Source organism: Phocoena sinus, chromosome 4, assembly GCF_008692025.1.
Source record: "Phocoena sinus isolate mPhoSin1 chromosome 4, mPhoSin1.pri, whole genome shotgun sequence".
NCBI classification, from domain to species: domain Eukaryota; kingdom Metazoa; phylum Chordata; class Mammalia; order Artiodactyla; family Phocoenidae; genus Phocoena; species Phocoena sinus.
This window is the reverse complement of record NC_045766.1, coordinates 119,865,185-119,890,395: the sequence shown is the minus strand read 5'-3', so window position 1 is coordinate 119,890,395 and position 25,211 is coordinate 119,865,185. Positions and strand designations below refer to the sequence as shown.

Here is a 25,211-nt window from a genome sequence, read left to right as displayed (position 1 = left end):
ATGTCTGTGTGAGCAAGCCCTCAGGTGATTCTGATGCAACCCAAGGTTTAAGAACCACTACCCTAAACAAAAATGGTCTCCAACCCTTTTACTCAGATGTTCAGTCAACGAAGTTAATGATTTTTGTTTTCCTTTATAAATATAGCATCTCCGTAGAAACATAAATTTTAGGTTAATACTTTATGGTCTGGACATTCACTCATATTTTTGAAGTACTTACACATCTCTGAGATAATGGAAGGAAATAACTTCATTGAACAAATCAGAAAATGAAGGCGAAGAGAAGTAACACAGTAGAACTGAAATGGTGTATGTAGTTAGATGATGGGAAGTGATAGACACAGACAGAACACTCAGCTGTTTGGCCTCAGGCCTGCTGGTGGATTCTTTGAATAACAGCCACTGAGCCAGTATGTGCTGGGTAATTTAAAATCCTTGTTCAAGTAATCAACGTCTGGATTCTACTGTCTTTTAAAAAATATGAAATTATTTTTGAAGATATGAAGCAAACCAAATGACTCCTTTTTAAAATACCCAAACATCTGAGGTTTATTTTTACTAACTTCTAAGTCACGTATCACTTTGAGTCAGTATTTATTCTTACCTTGAATTGACATTGTTCCGTAAATATTTCTGAACCATATTATGAACTAAGGGCTTAGGATGCAGAAGTACAATCACAACCCCCGCCTTCAAACAGCTTGAACGCATTTGTTAACATCTAGAAAAGGAGTAACCCATGGTTGCCAATGAGATTTATACTCCTCTCCCTCAGGAGAGAAAGGGTGATTTTCTAGACCACAATTTTTTCCCTTAAATATAAGTCCCAAAGGTGATAAAGAATCAGGCAAAATGTCTCTCAGGATACTTTTTAACATAAGCTTAGCTGAAATATTCTATTGTACCATGATTTACCAAAGTACACAGGCTTTAAGTTCCTTCATAAATATAAAAGAGATTAATTTAAAATGTTGTCACAATGTGGGAGACAATATTTGTCAATTCTCTGTCATTAAATAACGGTACGATACATTTGCATTATATTCATTTGCATTACACGGGAATAATCCTGTGGAAATAAAATCTATGTAATTAACTCAACTAGGCATTGCTATAATTAACATTTATGAAAATTAAAAGCATTTCATCAATTAAGATAGATGAAAATGTGTGCCTCTCACTAGAAATTATATCATAAATGTGCCTATTTCAGCTGAAATATTGGTTTTTTTTCAAATCTGACTGTGCTTGTCTGATGCTAAAAAGTTAATGCTGCCCAAGAGAACTAAAATCAACTTTATGTGTGAGTTATTAGCTATCCTAAATCACATAATGTGGAATATTGTCTTACCACAAAGCCCCTCATAATACTTAGGACATATCTCCTTTAATAAAAGGATTAGCTTTTAACATATATTTTGGTTGGGATGCTCTCAGAGTTGTGCCTTAGAAAATTTCTTGGTACCCATTAAAATGCCATACTTAAAGCAAGGAAATGCTTGCTATAAGAGTGAACCATAAAAAAATTACATATAAATTTTGTTTTAGTTCCCATAGTTCCTCTGTGTACTTACTGAGCAGCCAAAGTTTCTAATTCTTGACCTAGAGTGATGATGAGAATATTTACAGATGACTTGCAATGGCAATTAAACCATATTTTTGATCTTCAGTTTTGAACTTATTTGCTTAATATATATATATTTATATCAATTTATCACACATCTACAATTTTCTTTTGCAATTTACTCTTTAGGGGGATTCAGGAGGACCACTCACGTGCCAAGAAAACAACAGATGGTTCCTGGTTGGTGTGACGTCATTTGGATACCAGTGTGCACTCCCTAATCGCCCAGGGGTGTGCTCCCGGGTCCCGAGGTTCACAGAATGGATACAAAGTTTTCTACATTAGAGTGTTTCCTGAAGCAAAGATGAAAATCAGGCAGTTTTCCCATTCCACTTTAAGAAGCATGGAAATTGAGAGTTTTGAAAAAATCATTTCTAAAAGCCTTGATTCTTTACCTAAGCCACCGAAATGCTGGGGGAGAAAACAAAAACTAATCTTTACAATACAAAGTAACTTTAAAATAATAAAGTTTGATTTTATTGTGAAGTTATTCTTTCACAGATATTTCCTTTGTTCTTAATCATTATTTTTATCATATTCTCTTATTTAAAGGAATGTTATTTTAAAGCATATACTATTACACTTAAAGTTTAAGCAAAATTAGGAGAAGCAAAATAAACTGTTTGCACAAAGTATGTTATTGTTTAAAATAGACTGCTGTAAATTATCTAATTCCAGCTTAGATCACTATTATAAGAATCTCAGTCATTCTCCTGCTTTTCTATCCAAATGCATTTCCAATCCAACTTGAGCACATCCTTAATATTTTTCCCACTTATCAAAAATACTTATTGTAAGCTCATGTCACAGACCTGAACTAAATCGATTGCACAATTCTCTCAAATAAGCTAATTAAACAGCAAAATAGCACAAGTCTATATATCGCCCTTGTACCAAAATTAAAGCTAAATTAACTAATATTGTCATACTTTCATTGGATCATTTTTTACCTGGATTATTTATACAGTCCATTTATTTCAAGCTAGTGTTTTTTAGGTTTCCAAAAATTATCAGACATATCAAAGAAATACAACTATTACAAATGTGGTTTTTCTCTGATAGATGAGTTACAGTGGATATTTCTAACATGTGCAAAACTTATTTAGACACAGCTGAATTGCCCACTGGAAGGCCAAAAATGTGGAATAAATGAATTTGCTCCACTGCTTTAATCTCTTGGATCATTTCCAAAGTAAGTGTAAACTTCAGTTTAGCTTACCACACAAAATCTACTGATTTATTCAGGAAGACAAAATTCATACAAATTGATACAAATGTACACACACACACATTCTTGCATGGGTCTATATGGTCCAAAGTAATAGAAGAGAGAGTAAGGTTTCGAGCAGTTGAAAGAAGGGGTCAATCAGTTTATATTGGCCTTATGGAAGAAAGGAGACTTGGGCTACACCTGAGAGGAATAGTTGTTACTGACGTACTGAAGAGGCAGTGGGGACCACCGTGTAAGTGGGAGAGATCCTGAAATTTCAGGGAGAAGGGACAGTAGATAATCATGAGTTGTCCTAGCAAAAGACTCTCTCTCTGGGCAATGGTCAGAGAAAGGGAAAACAATACCATATAAAGACGGTGACATGTATACACTGCTACATATAAAACAGATAACCAACAAGGACCTACTGTATAGCACAGGGAACTCTACTCAATACTCTGTAATGATCTATATGGGAAAAAGAGTGGCTATATGTATATGTATAACTGATTGACTTTGCTGTACACCTGAAAGTAATGCAACATTGTACATCAACTATACTGCAGTAAAAATTTAAAAAAGAAAAAAAGAAAAGGTGTATCCAGATGATTGAGGATTACAAATTCTTGGTAAACAATCACAGGATTTATTCTTAGGACAAAAATTGGGAGTCCCTGAACACACTACTCTTTTTTAAAACCTTTCCAATGACCTGTTCCTAATAGGAAGGATGGAGTGGTTAGGAAGGATGGAACAGCAAGGGTAGGGTCTGCTGTTTGATTTTATTTCCTGAATATTGTTCTGCATTTCACAACACTTATTAGAAGTATGCTCTGAAAATACAAATACAACACCTATTCCTTTTTATTTTTCAAAGGTCAGCTTAAGGAACCCTTAGGACAGTCTCTGTACCATCTTCCAATAAGACAGAAGTTCATTATCCCAACTCCAGGAACTTATGCGTTTAGTGATTGACACCGGAAGAGTAATCCAACTCTGGATCAAGATAAAAGGCAAAACCAAGTCCCTTCCCCATTGCTTTGCCTCTCCTGCCCTGCAGCTGTTGCAGTTGTGGGTGGCACAGACGATGGGGAAAGCCTAGTCTCCCTCCCTCAAGTCCTGACTAAAGGAAGAAATGCATGGTGGGAGCTTGGAGGGAAGAGGTAGATCCCAGCAGCTGGTCTCCTATTCTGCCCAGAAAGATGGGTCGCCAAGAAAAGAAAAAGAAGTGCTAAATGTGGGCAGATCTAAGCTTAGAATGCAGCTGCCTATTTCCTCAGTCTCTGAGCAGCTGAAAAAGGACCAATGCCCACTAATTTCTATTTTGCCTCTTAATTTTGCCAACCAACTGGAGTTGTGAATTGCCTTAGTGAAAGCTCTTCATTATCTAACTGAAAAGATGAGGTTTAAAACAGCGTACAACCATAACTTCCATTCTTACCACACGTAAACAGTCATTTGTTCCCCTAGATTATTGCAAACATATCTGTACTTTATTCACTTAAGATATTGAGACAACACCAACGATCATTCTTCAGAAACAAGAACTTTTTATTTGGTTAAAAGGAGCACAGAGACATTTGAAGACCAGATAGTTACAACTCTCTCTTGAGAAGAAGGAGCCACAAGCATTGAAGAAACTAGAAGATAGAACAGAGGCATCCCAGTTTACTCTCTCAGCCAAACGTGAACAGCGAACACGTGATCACTGATGCCCTCCAACCCATTTTTACACTAATTCAGTTTCTTTCCTTGCGGAAATGTCAGTGTGCTGTGCTTAACTGCACACTAGTGGTGACCACTCAACTAGTCTCAACTGTAAAACCGCCTTATATGCTGACAGAAGCTAAACGGAGCTAGGAAAAACCTTAGACAAACTCTGTAGGTATCGGCCTCCAGGGTCAGTCCCAGACCCCACACAACCATCTTTGCTTTGCTGGCAAGGTAGGGGCCAAATCGATTCTAGAATCCTCAGAGAGCTACTTGTGGTTACATAGGCAATACGTGAAGACATATGATTTATATCGTATATGCCACTTTTGTTGCTCTAGATTGAGTATATTATTGTTTATACAGCTATTAACAAAGTTATTACAAAATCTGTTGAATTTTAAATGCAAAATAATTGTAAGGCACATGTCTTGCACAACTGAAATTAGACAACTCTTGCCTCCAAGTAAAATATTTGACTAGATTTATACCACGGTTAATGAAATAACTTCTTATTTCTGAAGAGATTTCCTAAACCTACTCTGACCCAAAGCAGAGAAACTAAAAGGAGATGAGCCATTTCTAGAAAAGAAACTTTTTCTATGGTAATATATTTATGTGTGTATGAATTCAGTTGACAACAGTGATACATTTCTTTAATCAAAACAGCATGTATTTAAAAATGAAACACTGTAAAAATAAATACAAGAACAGTCCATTTTTATCTAACACTTATGTAAAGGAAAAATATTTTGCACACTGTAAACTTCAATTCAATTTACCTTACATTAACTAGATTACAACTTATGAAAGGTGAAAGAAACAAAAATAACTGCTTCCAATGCACATACTTCTCTGATGTGTTCATAGCAATTTAATCTGCATGGTCCATCCTATTTACTTGAAGTTTTGGTGCATCCTTTAGCAAAATAAGCATGTCTCACTCCATTATCAGCACAGCGTTATTTTATAAATGAAATAATAAACATATAAAAATTATTTTAATATTTGCCTCAAGGGGGAGCTTACAGTTCATCTTGTACATCCTTTGAGATTTCAAGCCATTCCAAGCTAATGTTCTGATGCCATTCCTTATACAGATCCAGAATTACAAAACTCTATTTTCTTTTCTGGAGCCAAGTCAATGAATTATTATACTTCCATACCACTTTCTTTCCTGGTGCTTTTTGAAATCCACAGCGTGGACTGGTGTGGGCTAGTTTTTGTTCTTCCTTTACTGAAAAACAGAAGAAGTAATAAGTTCAATGTCTGAGACTTCTTATCAAACTAGGCATGTCTTGGTCCAACTGGAGATATGTCAGACCCTTATTATGAAAGCGTCTTTCTTCTCTCACCAGCATACTTTTTCATTCCTACAAAAAATTCTAGATTATTCCAGTATGTGAAGATGGTAATCAGTCTGTCTATCAGACATTGCAGAATTCCTTCAAAGAAAGAAATGAAGTCTTCCTAAACAAGCCTGAGTCATACAATTTTATAATATTATTTAACTGACTTCAATTTAACTGTGAATTTGTTACTAATAAATTACCATATCTAAATGATATGTTTTAGCGATTTGCACCCAATTAAGTAAGATCAGTACATCTCTATCTATGAAGTCATCTAACATGAATGGAAAATAAGCCAAGCAAAGTCTATGAAAAACATGAAAGTTTCCTAAATGGTTAAAACAAAAGGGTGGTTAAGTTATTAATGTGGCTTTTGTATAGCATTAGTATTTACTTAATTTAGGAGTTATTATGAGTTAAGGAAACAAGACTTCTTATTTGAACATGACATGGAATGACAGAAGCCATCATGTGTACCAGATTGGAATTTAAACTTTCTGCAAGGCATTCAGATGACAATGGAGTTGAGTCTTTGATGAAGTTTCTCCTTGCTTTCCTGGAAGAAAGGAAAAAGGGGAGGATCTAAGAGAGAATGAATTAAGTGCTAACAGCTTAATTTCAGAGGTAGTCTATGTTGATTTATTTTCTCACTCTGAGAATTTCAAACAAGTGAAAACTCCACGGGTCTTCAAAGTATAAAAACATGGAAGACTTGAGAATGAGCAGAATCTCCACAACAACACACTATTTGGAAGAAGGAAGACGAACTTCAGAGAAAACTCCAAAAACAGGTACTTTACTAATGTTAATTTTAGAAATGAGAAGGTCTACATAATTTTTTTCAAATTCTTTTTTTTTTCAAATTGATTTGTTATTTACAGCTCTTCTGTAACAGTTTGGCTGGGTTATGGGGGGATTTATATCAAATCCTCGCTCTACTTCATTGTTTGTTGTAATCATAAATTCTCTTTCCATCTATAGCCTTAGGAATTAAGGGTAAAAATTAGATATTTACTATTGTCTTTATTCTGCATAAAATATTGAAAAATAATTTTAAGTGTGTTGTGCATATATATATATATATATATATATGAAAGTCAAGAGGGCAAAATATGTCACAATAGGTAGTATTAATTTGCCAGGCTTTATTTATCATTATTCAAAATGTCTTCTTTAAACAGTCAGTAAATCACAGGTTGGATTCTTTAAAAAATTTATGTGAACCATTTAGAGTTTACATCTATTTAATTTTTTTTCTGGGGCATTTTTATTTAGCAATTCTTTAGGGTTCATTTCAGGAAGAGAAGAAGATGAAGTAAAGTCAAAAGAGAAAAAATGACTTATTTGCAGGTCCTTCCCTGAAGGAAGCATTCTTTTAATCAGTTGTTATTTAAAACACTTTGACAAAGATGTCTAATTTATTCTAGCAAGCACGCACTAATTAAAATCCACATCTTTTCCTTTAATACATATTTATATTTCATACATTAATGTTTTAGTTTAATTGCGAAACTGACACATATGAAAAAATTTCACCTGTAACTCAGGGTATGCATAAACAGATATAAAAGAATACTCTCAAGAATCTTGCTGTTAAGACATATCACTTTATTTCAAGATGCCTACTAAAAAGTAACCCATTTTTACCATTATACTATAGTTCCTATACTTAAAAGATCCTTTGGAAATAAAACAGAAGGCTATGAACTGAAATTTTGAAAAGGTACTACAAAGTTCACTTACAAAACTCAAGTCTTTCATACAAATTGAGGTCAGGATTGAAAGGTTTAGCATTAATGCTTATATTTAATAAAAAGAGACAGTGTAACATAGTTGCATATGTTGTGAGCTTATAAGCATTCACATTTCAGGTCCATCACACACATTAGCTATGAGACCCAAGGCAAACTGTGTGACTCATCTAAGCCACCATCTTCTCAACTGAAAAATGGAAACAGAAGGATACCTACTTCATATGGCTTGTGAGGATTAAATGAGATAATTCATAATCCTATAATCAAGGTATATTTTATTAGATTATGTATACGGGTATGTACTGGCAGACATGAAAATCAAAACTTTCTTAAGACAACTTAAAAATATAATTTTATGCTAAATTTTTAAAGAGTCCTGAAAACCTATTTAAAGCTTTTCAAGTTGTCTCTGCATATATGAGTTATTTACCTTTTATGCAGCATCTGGAAACAGCAGGTTCCGAAAGCAACCAGTATCAGTAAGAGCAATGGGATCGTTGGTATAACAACATAGATTAGATTGGGAATTATTCCTACAAAAGTAAAACAGTCTTAACGTAAAGAGATAGTTGAGGCAGGATTCTGACATGAAAGTTGTATAAAAACTTTCCAGAAAGTTAAGGCAAAGTATAATTATTATCAATAAGATTCCAAGTAAAATTCTCCCCAGAACACTGAATAATCTAATGAAATAATATATTCATGTTTCATTAGAAATTAAAAACAAAATATACTGCATGGTTGCCACGCTCCACTTAAATGTCCATATTTCCAAAACTATTATTAAATCTTCAGTTAAGATAGGGACTGGTTTTTACAACATATTAATAATCTCAGTTATCTCGCTTCATTAATCCTTCTCAGTTATTACTTTGAGAAACAAGTACTGGTTATTAAAGAATAATCATGATCAAAATAATTGTTGATTTATTGGATATGTAATTATCCTAACTAATAAGCCCAGTGCCATGATGATATGCGTGACTCTCTGAGATTAAACCAAAATATATAAATATTAAATGATGATAGAGTCATAACCTAGAGACATAAGACTACAGAGGCATAAACACTTGATCTTCATTAAATTCTAAAATGAATCATCTTTTAATCCCATTCCATCACATTTGATAACGTTAGGTATTCTTGGTAAAATAAAAAAGTGTCACACTGATGTCCCATACAGCTTAAAATGACTTTATTAAACAATTTTTCAATGTCATAGGAGGGTAAATACTCCTAATGTAATTATTTACTGATCTATTTAATTAGATTTACATGTTCTGAATGGTTTTAAAATCAGACACCTGAAAGTGAAAAGCGCTAAAGTTTAATATCATGTCCATACAAGAAAAGCAAATTGGAAAACTATGCATTGAGCTAGCAAATTGAAAGCCATCATCATAATTAATCTAAATAATTCTGGTCAAAGTGGACAGGACTTAGATCAAACTCTCCATTTAACTGCACATCATTTCCTTTGTTAAGAGAAGAAAAATTAACTGAGGTCCAGTGATGGGGTATTTTGGGGATAATCTGCTATGTTTTCATCCACTCTTGAGCCTGTTAAGGTGACTGCAAGCATTTTAAGGATTCAAGACACATTTCCTTTCCTTTTCAAAAGACCATCATGATCCTTTACATATAAGAGTAAAGAAAAAAGAAAGTATTTCCTACTCTTTCATGGATTTTGCATCACCTGTGGAAAGACTTTGAGACTTTGGGTCTTTGGCTCAATCTTTACGAAGTAACTAGTATAAATTAATATTCCTGTCCAATTGGCATAGGGCCATGCTAAAACAAGCCCCTAAAGGATCCTAAGAGTAGTTTTTGACTAACGTGAGATTTGCACTGGGATTGCATTTTGTGTCTTTTGCAGACAGTGGTGTGCTGGAGACACAGAGCTGAAAGCTCATTGGATGCCTACTACCCAACCTGCTGTTCAGTGATGTCACTTGGTAGCTTGCAACTGACCAGGGTGGGAGTATCCACACCACAGAAAACTCAAAGTCTACAAATAAGGCTTTTTTAAGCCCAGCCCACCCCAGCCAATCCCTAAACATTTAACAGTACCCAACTGTTTACAGGCCACTGAATGCACCCATTTACATCATAACTCCTACATACTGGGGAAGATCCTTGTGGATCCACGTTTTGGTGTAGGATATACTTAGTTTAGTACTAGATACATCCACTTAAGTGAAAATAGAAAGAAAACAAAATAGGTTTTTCTGTTCAAAAACTAGCTTAGCATCATTTGTTCTAATCTAGTCCTAAAGTAAATTTCCATAGGCCTATATTTAGTGCACTATTTCACCAAGCAACAAGAAAAGTTGGGGCCAACGTGAAGCAAAGTGTAAAAGTACATTTTCTTCTCTTGATAGGTGAGTTAGAGACATGTGAACTAATTACCTGCCTCAGTAACAACCACGTTTTGATGAGTGTCTCCAGGTTGATTTGTAAAATAAGTCTTTTCTATCGGAGCTGTTGGATTAATCTCTGTAAATAATAAGTGCAGTTGTCATACATAATGATAAACAAGACAAATGCAGATGAAAATAAAAGTTTATCATAAAACAAAATAAACATTGATTTCTGAAAAACTTCCAGCTAATTGTATTTTGAATTTAAATTTATATGAAATGATCTAACTATAAAGTCAATATTTAATTACCTCTGAATAAAGATCTCTTTGCAACTTGGATCCACTGGGTGAACTCCTGTAACCCCAAACTGCATTTAGCAATCCAGAGCATCTATGCTGATGATAACCGACTACAGGTAATAATGACAAAGGAGGTACAAAAGTAGGAAAAGATAGGCAAGAATTGGTGAGCATAACATGGGACACTAACTGCGATTCAAAGACCAGCAGGATTATTTCTGTACTATTATTGGTGTATAATTTAGATTTCTCATCGCAACAATAAGCAGCAGATAACTGCATATGGACTGCACCTGGAATTGATGATTCAAGTAAAAATGTTCTAAAGTACATTTCTGTCCCCTACAAACAATGTCATCTTAGATTTGCTTTCCAATAGTGTCTACTTCTTTAAAAAATAATCATAAATTAAGGCTTGCAAGTTGTTTCTTTCCCTGGTTTTACGAGGCAAGATTTCTTCAATTGTCACACACTTGAAAACTGTTGAAATGTCTTACAATGATCTGGTACTGCTCTCTTGCCTAATTTATTTTCCCCTAGGGCACTATTCATTAAATTAATAGTTCAGAGAAAATAAATTGAATTACAAAGAAAATAACCTGTAAATTTGTTTTCATTTGTTCCAAAAATATAATTCTGTTTATTTTTGTCAATTAATGGAAAAGAAAAAAAAACACATACAGCATCTTACATTAGTTTTAGAATATTAAATCATTTTAATGTCATGTTTACTCTAGTTTGGTCACATAGTCTCTATTCATTAGAAGCTTAATCATACACCATCCTATAATAATATTTATTATTCTTATACACGTATATTACCCTGATACTTTGCCCGACACAGTCCTATCCTACACAGAATTTAGGCACTCTATGCCCCTAGGTGCTCAACTGGTATTTGCTGAACAAATAATACAGATATTATGCAATTTATCAACATAGAACTGGTTATCTTTAAAATATTTTAACAAACTTTACTGCAACTGCTGATTAAGTAACAAAATTTTAGAAACATAATCTCCTACATACTATTTTTAATGTCTAAGAGCGAGAGTACTTAATGTAGGGCTTCCCTGGTGGCGCAGTGGTTGAGAGTCCGCCTGCCAATGCAGGGGACGCGGGTTCGTGCCCCAGTCAGGGAAGATCCCGCATGCCGCAGAGCGGCTGGGCCCTCTGTGAGCCATGGCCTCTGAGCCTGCGCGTCCGGAGCCTGTGCTCCGCAACGGGAGAGGCCACAACAGTGAGAGGCCCTCGTGCCACAAAAAAAAAAAAAAAAAAAGAGTACTTAATGTAATTTTAATAAATATAAAAATCAGATTCAGAAGTATCCCTTTAAAATGTCTTTGGATAACACTGATAGACCCAAGGAATAGATATTCAACGCACAGAACAGTAACAACAACAAAAAAAAAGGTGGAGAAGAGAGTGAGAAAACTCAGACGTGAATTATTCAGTTTCTGTAGAGCTAGGTTAATTTTTTACCACTTTGGATATCAGTAGCCATGCTATTAGACAGTATGCAGGAACAGAAGCAGGAGACTAAGTTCACGTGGTACTTTTGGTATAGTTGGAGAAAAAAGTTCAAAATAATCAATGTTATAATCTGTAAATTGTAATTAGTCTCACTACTTGATCCTCCAATCCCCTCACCACTAAGAAGTTAACTACTTACCATCAAAAAAGCACTGACTATACAAGCAAGGAATTTAATCAAACCAACATCCTTCATAAATAAGACACTAAGCTCAAGGAAAGAAGGTTAACTACATAGAAAATATATAAAAATGAAAATATTTAAAGTAAAACAAAGTAGAAAAATTCTATACATTAATAATTCTAAGTACTTTTACACTGTAGAAGTGTACATGTGCTTCAAAAACAAAAAATACATGAAATAATCTTGTTAAAAAACCTATAGGTATTTGAAGATTTAGGTAGAATATAGAAGATAAATGAAAAACTAATTTTATGTCTAAAACGCTCTTCCATGAGTAATATAAACCTAGACTACCTAATACAAAACAAGAGGATTCTGGGGAATAGTGACCTGAATAATGTGGTAAATATGATATAAAATAAAATAAAATAAAAAAGGGTCACCTAAAAGCTCAAAGAATGAAGATAATATTGTATTAAGAATACACTGTAATATACTTTGTTTCATTTAATAGTTTCAAGCACACAGTGTCACAAATTTAAAATATGAAAGAATTTCAACTTCATATTTTTCTAGGAAAAAAATTAAGACAAAGAACCTAAGTGTGTAACAGATATAGCTTTGCAAAGGCTTCTAGGAGGGTAATGATGCATTTAGCAACCAGGAGGCTTAAAGACTAAAATCACCAGGGATAAAGAAAGTAGGCTAATATACTCAAGAACAGGATAAACATAAGAGAAGGGTAAATCTAATCCCAATAATCCCTTGTGCTTTACAGTCTTATGAGGAAAAGAAGACTCGTGTAATTTCAACAGAATAATGGAAATAGCAGCACTTGATTGTAATTGCCTTCCAAGAACACATGTTATGAGGTCAAGCAGACAGCCCTTGGAAGAGTTCAAATGAAACTTCCAAACACTGAGAAGAGGAAAACAGAAAAAAAAAAAAAAAAATCCTCATAGCCTAAATATCTAATTTGACTTTCTTTGATGATTAAAACGATGAGTTTACATCGTTCTGATTAGTCTCTCTTTTGGTCAGATATCGATTCAGTTGAGTTGTTCTAGTCAAAGTAACTCAAATTTACTATTTCAGCAGGAAACCACACTAGCGTAGCTCAGGTCAGTGTGATCTTCCCACGTGCTCCATACGGCAATAAGTTGGAGACTTCAAACAAAAGCGAACTGCCTGCCAAGGCATATTCCAAAGAATGAGGATCACGCGGAGAACGAGGCACACACCCCTAATTTTTTGCGCCATGGTTCTCTGACTTTCTGACTTTCACTGAGGAGCACAAACCAAGTATCACGTCATGAAATGATAAGCTAATGTCCCAGGAGAATGTTGCTTGCTTCCCTTAAATTCACCAGAAAATCTAAAGAACTACTGATCAGATGCGTAAACCTACAGGTACTTCACACACACTATACTAACTTTTGAAATATTTTAAACAGATATTTATTCTTCATAAAATCCATTTACAAAAACACAGTTTGGCCTTAATATTAGAAATAATTATTTTCTCTTAAAAAAACCCCTCTGGATGTTTTCTAGTTGCTCCCTTCTATTTAACTCATAGGGCAGTTTGCTTTATAGCCTAGTGTGCTTCAATACTTTGTCATCAAACTGCAAAGTAATTCCATGTTTCACAGCAGAAAAACAAAACGAGCCAAAGGTAGTGAAGGTTAAAGATAAAACTTAATATAAGCAAATATGCACAAAATCTGCTCCTACGGACTTACAATGCTTCCTACCTGGTTCATACTTGCAGATGTAATTGTGCTTCATGTTGCACCTGTCGTCATTCCACTGGTAAAGGTAGGGACCCCCAAGGCCAGGATTGGCTGTTGGCTGATGATACATCACAACACACTTTTCGCTTCCACAGGAAGGTTCATCAGTATACCAGTTTCTGCCAAGTACAGAGCAGCAGGAACACTTCTCAGTGACTTCGCCTGTTCTATTCTGACATCCTCTACAGATAACAGAAATCTCCCTTTGTCCTCTGCCCTCTGAGTACCCCCCTTTGTGTCCTCAGGATCCCTACTCACCGGTACTGGGAACTGCTTCCATCAGACCACTGGTACAGATCTGGGCAGGCACCAGATGTTTGCCCCTCTCCATTTCTCCAAAGCCCTATCCAGAAATCACCATCAGAAATCCCAGTTCCTGGCTTTGTCAGGTTTTGCAACATGCTTTCTATTAACTTCTGTTCTGCTTCATTCTCAAGGCTGAGAAGGACTCCCCCTTCGCTCTCACAAGCCAGGCGTGCCTCCTGAAAGCTCACTCGGCTGGATAGCTCATGGAAGTAGGCCATCTTGTAGCAGGGATGTTTGAAATCAGCAAAACATACCTTTTGGCCTGAAGAAAAAAGATGCCCATGTACTGATTATCTGAACTCTATTCATAATGCTACTTACTACAAATTAAAATGAAAGAACCAATCAAAACAGAAACAATCTGCCAAGAATGCTTCTCCCATTGAACCACTGCATAAAGTTTATTTTCTAGATTCTTATTTCAATTTACAAAAGCAAATTGATTCCCTAATAAACTTGTAACATAAACTTTTAAACACAGTATATCAAGGAAATTTTTGTAAAGGGAAGTCATAATTCTCCTGGCTTAGATTTTGTAAACTGACACCATAGTGAGTGAAAGTAGCTAAAAAAATTGTCAGGTTTACACAGTAAAGGAAGCTAAAAGGTCAAAATTATGAAATAGGAATCATAATTCATAAAGGAATTATTAAAAACAAGTTTAAAAAGCAAATTTACATAAGATATCATGAAGTGAATACATTTAAATAATTGAAATTTAAATAAAGTGGCAAATTTAAGTGTAAATATTTGTTTTTATTGTATATATCTGAGAGCAAATACATTAAAATTGAAAGTTAATAGAAGTCAGAATGAAGGTAACGCTAATAATAAACAATTTATTGGGGACTTCCCTGGTGGCGCAGTGGTTAAGAATCTGCCTGCCAATGCTGGGGACATGGGTTTGAGCCCTGGTCCAGGAAGATCCCATGTGCTGTGGAGCAACTAAGCTCGTGTGCCACAACTACTGAAGCCCACACGCCTAAAGCCCGTGCTCCACAACAAGAGAAGCCACCGCAATGAGAAGCCCATGCACTGCAACGAAAAGTAGCCCCCGCTCGCAGCAACTAGAGAAAGCCCACGCACAGCAATGAAGACCCAACACAGCCAAAAATAAATAAATTTTTAAAAACCAATTTATTAATATAATATTGTATTAGAAGTGACAGGTTAACTTTCTAGAGTACTTATAGAATACTCAGAATTTGAAGGTGAAATTGAAAATGTAATTTTTATTTTCACTGGTATTTTAAAGGTTTTTAAAAATTACAGCACTCAGTTTAACCATCTATCCTGATATCTATTAATGATTTTAGAAGTCACTATATAGAGAATATAAACTTGTGTCAAGATATTAAATGGAACCACAAGTTAAGCTTAAAATAATTCTTGAGACCTCTTAATGAAATATCACCTTTTATTATCAAGCTTCATTGCTGTGACATCACTATACTTCTGCTCAGACTACATCAGTGAAGACTTAAATACATAGGCAAGGAAAGTTTGACTTAAAAGCCCTCTTAAAATTGAATTTCACATACCTCTAGGAATTGAGCACAATGAATATTCCTAATTACTTAGTGACATAACTACAAATATGAATGATCATATTGGGTCATAATACAGCCATATATGTAACAGGGATATTACAGTGTACAGGATTTAGCAGTGGAATTCCTATTGTTGTACTATTTACACCTGCCTCTTTTTTTTTTTTTTTTTGCGGTACGCTGGCCTCTCACTGCTGTGGTCTCTCCCATTGCGGGGCACAGGCTCCGGACGTGCAGGCTCAGCGGCCATGGCTCACGGGCACAGCCGCTCCCCGGCATGTGGGATCTTCCCAGACCGGGACACGAACCCGTGTCCCCTGCATCGGCAGGCGGACTCTCAACCACTGAGCCACCAGGGAAGCCCTACACCTACCTCTTTTTACCACCAAATATGTATGCCAAGATTATAGATGCAATCTCCAGAACAGTCACGCTGTTTTGTTTTGTTTTTCATTAGCTTCCTTGGTTCACCTCTGATCTCTGCTGTCAACTTTAAAAACTGCCGTGGATCCCTCTCTGTCACTGTTCCTTAACCCCAGCCTGCTGTCCACAGCTTCCACTACCCTTTTAGTCCCTCTGATTTCAGCTTGAGGCTTGACCTTGGAAAATAGACTATCTAGTATTTTATGTAAAATTAAGGCAAATTACTTCATGCTAAGAAATCAAGGCATAGTTTCACTGCTTACAATTCTTGTTGGGATTGAAGGCTTTTTCACTATGCATTTAATTTTGTAGCCAATCAAGAAAATTTGACAGTAGTGAAGGGCTTGGGGGGGGGTGTATTATATTTAAACATTGGCAAAAAAAGTAAAGCATTCAAGCTTTGTATTCTTAATTACAGTATATCACACTGAGCCAGCGTCGGTATCACATCCATTCTCCCCCAGAATCAGCAATTAATGACTGGTGATGACACTTAGAGGCAGGAGGGAGCAGAAATCAGTGGAAGGCCATTAACCTCACAACAGTGTTTGAGTAGTAGGCATTCAATAAGCTGACACTGCTGAGAACAGCCAACTAATAACAGAGCAGTTCCAGCAATGCAAGCAAGACAGCCAGTTGTCCTCTTTGTCTCATTAACTGTGATCTGGACCCAGGAGCAACACACTGAATAATAAGAACAAATTAAGAGACTGCCCCAACTAATTGTTAATGAAAAATAACAGGCTCCTATGAGTGACCACGGGGAAACTGGAATTAAAGAGACATCAAGAGGACAAACCAGTCTGAAACAAATAATCCTGGAGAGATGACCATGGAAGTCCCAATGGTTGATCCTAATACAATTATTATTTTTTAAAAACTTCTCCTAATTTATTATTAGGGTTTGTGATGTCTTCATTGTTTAAAATGGTTGTTCCTGGAAATACTCTAGCAATGCCATTAAGCCTAGTGATTTTTATGCCTGTATTTTTAAAGCAAGCTCTGTTTCCATTTTTATCTTCTACATCTTTTTCATATTTCTAAGTCTCAAAATATATCTGGACTACATTCCCTTGAGTTTTCAGTTTGTTCAGTTTTTTACTCCAAGAACTCTCAGACTTCAATTTGATTCCAGCACTTGTGAAATATTAAGCTGTCCAATGAGATTGTTTTGCAAGATAATAGAAAGAAGCCAAATTTAAAAAAAAAACAGATTAGCCAGAAGTTTTAATGAGTAAAAATTATTTATGTAACAAAGCCAGCACAAGTTCGGAAAATGCCTAGGTATGACATATATGCTAAAAGTCTCTTCTCATTATCTTTGACGTACTAAAAACAAATGCAGCAGAGATTTATTACTTATGGTGAGAATACAAGAATGATGATGAAAATTACCTTATTTATAAAATTAAAATAGCACTTCTAATTAAATACATAAGAGAGCTTTAAGTGTCTTGTAGAAATTCCTAATACCACTATTAGGTACTAGGAATGTCAATCTGTAGATAAATGTTAGTCTGTAGAGAAATAATAACAATAATAATTAAAGAAAAATCCATAGACAGGGATTATATTTAAAATAATTAAGAACTAATACTGCACAAGCCCTGGATCACAGCCAGCCTTGGCACTCTCTATGCCGGGCATCCTCGCTTTGGCTGTGGATGATGGAATGGTCCAAGGGTCTTAGATGAGGGGATGCAGACTGTAGTGGCTGCATAGCAGGGGGAATCTCAGAGGATCAGGACAGCGGCCAATTACCAACTACAGACAGATATTAACTCCAAAGTGCATTAATTGAATATCAGCTGTGTCCACAGATTTTAAACTGAAAAGTCACTAGCAGTTCAGATCTAGCAAAGCAGTTTTAAGGAAATTATAGATACATTGTAGTTTTTATGGTATCTCTATATAAAATCAGTTAAAGCTGACACTGGGAATTTCTTCATATCCAATTCTCTTTTACTACTGATTTCCACCTTATGGTGCAAATTTGGTCCAAGTTGCAGCAAAATCAGCAGAAACAGCAGCTACTGAACTGCTCACCACGATTTCAGCTGATCACACTTGGCTGTAATAGCAGTGGAACTCCCAACAGCTGGGAAACAAATGTTGTCCTAATTCCCAGAAAAGTCCCATTAATACGGATCTTCTTGAAGCAACTTTCCCACTTTGGTAAAGGCTAATCTTCTTAGGGAACACTTATAATTAGCTCCTTTCTCATTCTGTGAGATCACATAGAGAATTTCCTTTTCTCTTACTTTTAAATACTATATTCAGATAAAATCCTCCATCGACTATTTTGACCAGCAGAAAGCTAGTCTTCCATCTACTACAACTGATCTTCCATCTACTATCCTACCACCCATAAAATATTCAGATAACCATATAGTAGTTTTTATCACACTAACGCTACCTTGATACTGTCTAACAATAATTTACTAAATGTTACCTAACACCTGTAGTGGGAAACCTCCCTTGATTGTTGGCTTATGTGCAAGAAAGACCTTTCACCCAGGATTCTACACCTCCTGGTTTCATACATACACACACACATGCACACACGCACACTCACACACAACTACATACATACACATGCACTTTAATTTAGAGATAATTTTCAGTATTGCCTACTAAAATAAACATTCCTATCATTATCACAGCTAAGATCCTGCTACTATTTCCATGCATAGATAATTCTGTCCTTTTTCTCAGTCATGAAGATTCCTTTAGAGCTAAATATTGGCAGAGTTTTCGATGCTTTTAGCAACAATGTAAAAGCAGGGCCAAACTCATAAAGTCATGGCAGTTTACTTTTTTCTTCCTGAATAGAAAGGATCTATGACTTGGCTTTGATTTGCTTACATTTATCAATTTTCTGGAAGTTGAGTCTTCATTTAGTTATGAAAGTAAGAACCTTTTTCTTATACCTCACACTATAATCATATATTGTCAAATTAAATAAGCATTGAATTTATATCATATTTTTCAGTAAAAACATGGAAGATTATGAATTCCTGTTATTCAGTTATGATCTACCTTTAGTTGCAAAGAAAAAAAACAAGTTGTACAAAAGAGGACCTACATGATAAATCTTCCCCAAAGCAGACTGACCAGACTTTTACTAGAATCCCACAGAATAATTTGTTTTTCATAATTCTTTCTTACTCTACTCAAAATCAAAGGAATAAATATGCTGCAACTACAACATACAATGTGGCATGACCTCCAATAGTAAAACTTTCAAACTAAAAAAGGGAATGTTCTCAATCATAAGTATTCTGCTTACAGTGTTCAATATTACACCTACTTTTTAAGACATTTCCTTATAAAAATGTTTTATTGTAATAAATTTTATTTTTTCAGGAGATTTTATAATGCAATTAATTGCATAGTACACTATTAAGATTGTGCTCGAATCCGTTTTCCTATATTGATAAACAACCAAAACTGTAGTCTTGGTCATTGTTTGCATGATGGTGGCATCTGCAAGCCCTACATCTCCACCTGGGAAGTATCACAAACTTTCTGAGAAGGGGATGAAATTTATTTTTTTAATCCAGTATTTGAAATCAAGATCTAGATAATAAATTGTAAACCAAGTAGATAAATTGTAAACTGTGTGAGTGAAGAATTCAAGCATTCAATCACTAAGAGCTGGCTTGGAATCCCAGAACCGTACTGGAACTGTGGGGACATTGGGGACATTATTTAAACTTTCCTGACCTTAGTTTTCTCACCTAAAAAGTGAGAGTGGTTAGGAGTTTTAAAGAAATAATGACAATAATAATAACCTGACAGGGGACTTCCCTGGTTGTCCAGTGGTTAAGACTCTGCGCTTCCACTGCAGGGGGCACGGGTTCAATCCCTCGTCAGGGAACTAAGTCCCACATGCCATGTGGCACGGCAAAAAAAAAAAAAAAGCCTGACATTTATCAATAGTTTAGTGTGCAGGGCCTCACTGCTAGCACAATCCACACCTTTGGGTAAATTAGGAAAGATGATCTCTCCTGGTGATACAGGCTGCTCAGCTTGAAAAAGTTATGCTCTCCTCCAGGTTGCCTCAGCTGCAGGCACAGGGACTGCCACGTTGAGCGCCCCCTCACAGCTTCCTGGCCGGCAGCTGTGTCCATGAAAGAACCTGCACTACTGTGTTTGAACCCCTTTAACCCTGCAACAACTCTGTGATGAAGGTGCTTTCATCCCATTTTAAAAATGAGGCAAGGGAGGCATAGAAAAGTTAAATAATTTGCCAAACTCACATGGCTCATAAATGGTAAAGGGTTTAGAACCAAGCAGACTGGCTCCACAGCTCATACATGTCCCCAGATTTCTATGCTGCCTCCATGGATGTCTCAGATATATTTTTCTAAGGTGAAGAATTTCATGAATAAAGGGATTGATTAATAGGTACATTATTACTATGACCTATGTTACCATGTTCAGCATTGGTCTGTTATTGATACCGGATGGCTAACATATACTAGGGGTTGTACATTGAGGGTTTGTTTCTAAGCAGAATGTAGATTTTCTTTTACTGAACACTTAGACACAGGATCCATATTGGAACATCTATCTCAGATTTTCAGACCCTTTATGTCCTTAATGATTTTTTTTATCTAGCCCTTCTATTTTCCAAGTAAAACAAACAAGGTCCAAACTGAACTTTTTCCCAATTGCAAGGAGTCAAATTGTCAGGCTGTGTTACATTATCAGTAATATGTTAAAACAGTGAAAGAAACAATCTTGTGTCCATCCGTCCACCTGTGTGCAAAGTACCTAACAGAAGAGAGAGGGTTGGAGAAAGCAAAATTTCTAGTGAGACCATCAGCTGAATTTCCACTTTGGACACCTTTATACAACACTGTCCACTTTCTAATGTTAATGTAACAAATATTGCCATCTTCCAGAAAAAGAATTACAAAAACAAAACCATAAAATGATGAAAAACAGCCGTTAAGGATTAATGGCTATGGTGAATGTGTAGTTTATTACATGACTGGTAATAAGATTAATTTGTTCCTTTCTTGCCCAAGAGATACTTAAAGTAATTGCATCTCTGAAAACTGCACTGTCATCACTTTATGCTTTTGATGATGTCATGGAAAATAGTACCATAGGCTGGAATACGCTCAGCAGTTTTTTCTTTTAATTTTAAAAAGTTTTTGTATCTCCCTTGATCTAGGTTACTGGTCACCACCCATGATTTTGCAATATTCTGTGGCATTCGCATGATCAAAACGGAAGTGTCTAAATCGCCCAGTCTTCTAAATAAAATGTTTGCCAATTTAAATAAGTTCAAATTAATACATTTTAAAATGTTCTGCAGAAATGTGGAGGTACCATGAAATACACTTAATGCTTTCTGCAGCATAAACAGGTTGATGGATCACTGCTGTGTGCACTAAAAAGAGAAAGCAAAAACAAACATACACATTACTTCAAAACACCTCAAATGCTTAAGAATATGCATGTGTTCTTCAAACATATCCTCCCATCTCAGAGACCTGAATTTTGAACTCTTCTTTTTCATATGTATCCTTATACCCAAAAGTAAAATCCTCTTACCTTTGTTCTAAAGGTGTCATTACCCACCAGTCACTTCACAGATTTAAATGATGGCAGAACCCAGAGATATCCTCTACACATCTGTGTGTACAACAAATCAGTACAGGTCCAAGACCTTAAAAGTAGTTCCCAAGTTAGAATCACAAATTCACTAAAAAAAATTTGATCATTATCCTTATAGTTTATATTTTTATTGCCTATCCATGAATCAAAATAAGCATAGCCAGTAATCTACACAAATACTTTTCTATTACTGCTAGCTGCTATTAAATCTTATGGGGCAGATTATGATGATGTTTGAAATGTTATTTCTCATTTAAATATTTTCACTTCATTTATAAATAATGCTCTCAACTTTAAAAAGGGTGGTGTAGCTAAAAGTATCAGAAAGTATCTTATTGAATAAAGTACTAAAATGAGAATTACTATAAAGCATTATTTTGAGAGTTCCTGTCTTTTTTTCTGCAGTAATTATTTTGGTACACTGAATAGAAATTATAAGTGGTTGTGCTGATATTCAATAATTAGAAAATGTATTCCATATATTGTAAGTATGCTCCTAATAATGGCCCCAAAGAGTTTGTTTCACTTGACAGACAGCTGAGTAGAATTTTGGTAAATGGTCCCTAACGGCATGAAAAAGTTTATGTACTTCTCAAAGCTTAACATCAACCAGGGAGACATTAGACCTACTTCTTCCAAAATGTCAGGCTTTAAACTCCTCTGTACTCATGCCATTATGGTTGAAATACATATTGTAAAAAATTAGTCTTCAAAGGATAAAATCACAAATCAATTTCTAATGGTTAAATTTCAATGTGAGTTTGCAAGGTCAAAGACAATTAAATTATTCATAAGAAAAACATAACTGTTTTAATATCAAGTAAACATCATCATTTATGTTAAATCAAATAGATCATGTTCAGTTAATTAGAAATTTTCCAGATGGCACCTACAAGATGCCTATAAATACTTAATAGGAAAACAGAGCAAAAGGTTTGCAGCAATTTATGCAATAATAGAACACAAAATAAATTTTCATCAACAATGTTTTCAAGTTTTTGTTTTTTTAACTTTATGTATTCTTTTTCTCCCTTTGCAAAGTTTAAGGCATACAATAAGAATATACCTAGTGGATACTATTTAAGTCAATGAAGTGTTTCTATGTGTTTAAGAAACACCTTATGCTCAAAGCCTGATCTCTGCTGTTAATTCATCTGCAAGAATAAATCTGACAGAGACAAGGGCAGTCAGATAAGTAATTTACACATTCAGATGAGTTTTATGGTGAACTTATTTTTAAGCTAAAATAGGGGGAATGGGATCTAATGCTATGGCTTTTGTAACCTCCTTGTTTGATACTGTAAAGTTTTCATTTTATAAATGAATAATAATAACAGCCTGAAAAAAATGTAAGCAACACGCACTTCCAAGTGACATTTCACAATGTATTTAATTCCAGTGTCTCCTGAGGGCCAAAAAGTTAGTGGAGAGTGATTGATAACCAGACATTGAAGGATTATATTCAGAAGATGTAGAACATCACATTGCTGAGGGAAGATCAGTAACGATTAAGCTTAATATGCCAGTTTCTAAAGGTCTAGTTTCACTACTGATTAAGTCGCTGTTAGCTGTCATCTACCTCTACCTCTAGTGACACCTGTTAGATGCACAGAATGTGAAAAGGAACTCGTGCTTTTTACATTAAAAAAAAACTTCCCACACTTAAAACACATGCCCACATAAATTCAACAAACATTTATTGCAACACTTTAATTAGCATCACAAGAGATTTCAATAAGGATAGCTATGCTCAATTTTCCTGTAAGGTCCTATTCATTCATCCTAGGCTTTTGAGAATCTTTATGTTTTTTAAGAGACCTTCCCCAAAAGTAAGGGAGAATGAATGCGACACGAATTGCTCAACAATAGGACAATGAAAGTGGAAGGAAAAGAAAAATCAAAGCCAGCTCCGGGAAGCTTGCCAATTCCGATCCATTTCCCTTGCACTGACTCGACCGACCTAATTGGGCACCTACTGTGTGCACAAACCTGCATCGATGACCATGTACACCTCAACCCAACTCGAACAGACTTCATGTTCTGAGAAGTCCCCAACTTGGAATGAGGTGTGTAAAGACGTCCTCACACAACGACCAGTGCCCTGGTCTTTGTCAGCCCTCCTGAGAACAAAGGCTGCATGCCCCTGGGTCTGTGAGCCCCACACGGCGAACAGGTTTGGTCTCGGAAATCATCTGAGTGAACCCTGTGCGGGCGAGGACTGAAGTCGAGCCAGGACGACAGGGGGTGGCATTTCTGCAGCGGTTCCTCTGTCTCTGGGCTCCCTCTGCCTAGGCCGTACCCCACCCCTTCTACAGGTACCAGCCCTACCCTGCGGCCAACTCTCTTACAAAGAAAGTCGACATTAGTCCTAGACAACGCTGTACTGCTCAGGATGAAGCGGGGCTAGCTTCTCAGCTACTGAACCTGGCGCTTCCAAAACAGTTAAACTTTTCTGTGTGTTTAGCGTGGCTGGGGAGAAAGAATACAATCAATTCCCCCCTGCCTCCTCCGGCCCCCTACCTACCCCGCACGGGTTTCCAACCCCTCGGAGAGCCTCCACCCCAGTACTGGCCGGTCCGCACCGCCCTCGCGCCCCTCCGCCCCCTCTCCCGGCTCGTGCGCTCGGCGAACTGCCCCAGACTCACCGCTGACCACCCGGCGGCAGAAGGCCCCGTGGCCGCAGAGCAGTGCGGCGCCCAGCAACAGCGAGACCACGCGGCTCATCGCGGCGCGGCGGCGGCGGCTGCGGCGGCAGCAGGTGTGGCGTGGAGCGAAGGGGCCTCTGCCCGCCGCGCAGCCGGGGCTCTAAGCCCGCTGCCTCCCTGCCTCCCCGCGGGGCCCTACTCCGGCCGCCTGAACCCGGCTGCCCGGCCCCCTGCACGCATCGCCTCTGGCCAGACCTGGCGCCGGGCGCGCTGGTGCCGCGCGCGAGTGTGCCGGGCTAGAGCGCACGACCCTGCGGGTGCGCGTCTCGGGAGAGGCAACAGAAGTTAGGGGGTCCCGTGTCTATCCCAGAGGTGAGGCAGGAGCCGCGATTTGGACCCCACCGCACCCTTGGCGCCTCTCCTCGGCCTCTGGCAAGTGAGGGGCTGGGCCCATGCGACCTCCTGGTCGCGGCTCCCGTAACAGCAAAGCAGCAGCTCTGCGCTGGAGGCGCCGTCTTATATACCCACATGCCGAGGTTCCAGCCCCTCGCGAGTAATAATTTTTAACTACTTCGTCTCTTCTGTCATGCGGAGCATCCTGGCCCCTCCCCTAAAAACTAGAGCCACTTTGCAAACAGTCCAGTCAGCGGCCCCACCTCCTCTCCTCCGCACCTCCCAGTTTCCTGTTTCCATTCGCTAGCCGACTGGATACTCATTTGTGTAAAATGTGACAGCTTTGCTATTAAACTCTGGCGAAAGTTGGATCCATTTGATTTTCTCAAAGATTAATATCCACGGGGATGCCAAGTTGTGGGGCCTTTTTTTTTTTTTTTTTCCTGTGCTCAATTGTTTGCTCATATGTATTGCTAGATGCAGGGCACTAGCCACTATTTA

At 36.8% G+C, this 25,211-nt stretch overlaps 2 protein-coding genes across 5 annotated transcripts in view; one reads left to right on the top strand and one right to left on the bottom strand.

The window, feature by feature from the left end:
• Window positions 1-2,547, top strand: part of TMPRSS15 (transmembrane serine protease 15) — a 130,238-nt gene extending 127,691 nt beyond the window's left edge. Inside the window, exon 26 of one of the 2 annotated variants that reach the window (XM_032630599.1) lies at window positions 1,754-2,547. In XM_032630599.1, the coding sequence (XP_032486490.1) occupies window positions 1,754-1,909 (156 nt within the window). In that variant the 3' untranslated portion in view covers window positions 1,910-2,547. The remainder of the gene's footprint in view (window positions 1-1,753) is intronic. The other variant, XM_032630600.1, reaches the window with a different exon arrangement.
• Window positions 2,548-4,364: 1,817 nt separating this feature from the next.
• On the bottom strand, window positions 4,365-24,786 carry CHODL (chondrolectin). Of its 3 annotated transcripts, none has more exons than XM_032630834.1 (6): window positions 24,318-24,786; window positions 14,021-14,330; window positions 13,724-13,881; window positions 10,060-10,146; window positions 8,081-8,183; window positions 4,365-5,781 (listed from the first exon to the last, which is right to left on the bottom strand). In XM_032630834.1, the coding sequence occupies exons 1-6, from the start codon at window positions 24,394-24,396 to the stop codon at window positions 5,697-5,699; spliced, it is 822 nt and encodes a 273-aa protein (XP_032486725.1). In that variant the 5' UTR covers window positions 24,397-24,786; the 3' UTR covers window positions 4,365-5,696. The 3 variants fall into 3 exon arrangements, with proteins under 3 accessions (XP_032486725.1, XP_032486726.1, XP_032486727.1); XM_032630835.1 differs by lacking the exon at window positions 24,318-24,786 and adding an exon at window positions 23,649-23,737; XM_032630836.1 differs by lacking the exons at window positions 8,081-8,183; window positions 24,318-24,786 and having other exon boundaries at window positions 14,021-14,324.
• Between the last annotated feature and the right edge of the window lie 425 nt (window positions 24,787-25,211).

Bases quoted from the DNA above. Each gene is read 5' to 3' on its own strand.
- CHODL (XM_032630834.1), bottom strand. From the start codon at position 24,396: ATGAGCCGCGTGGTCTCGCTGTTGCTGGGCGCCGCACTGCTCTGCGGC. The intron at 14,331-24,317 runs GTGAGTCTGGGG...TTTTTTCTTCAG, and splicing joins CTGCCGCCGGGTGGTCAGCG to GCCAAAAGGTATGTTTTGCT. The intron at 5,782-8,080 runs GTAAATAACTCA...TCTGTTTTTCAG, and splicing joins TTCCAGATGCTGCATAAAAG to TAAAGGAAGAACAAAAACTA.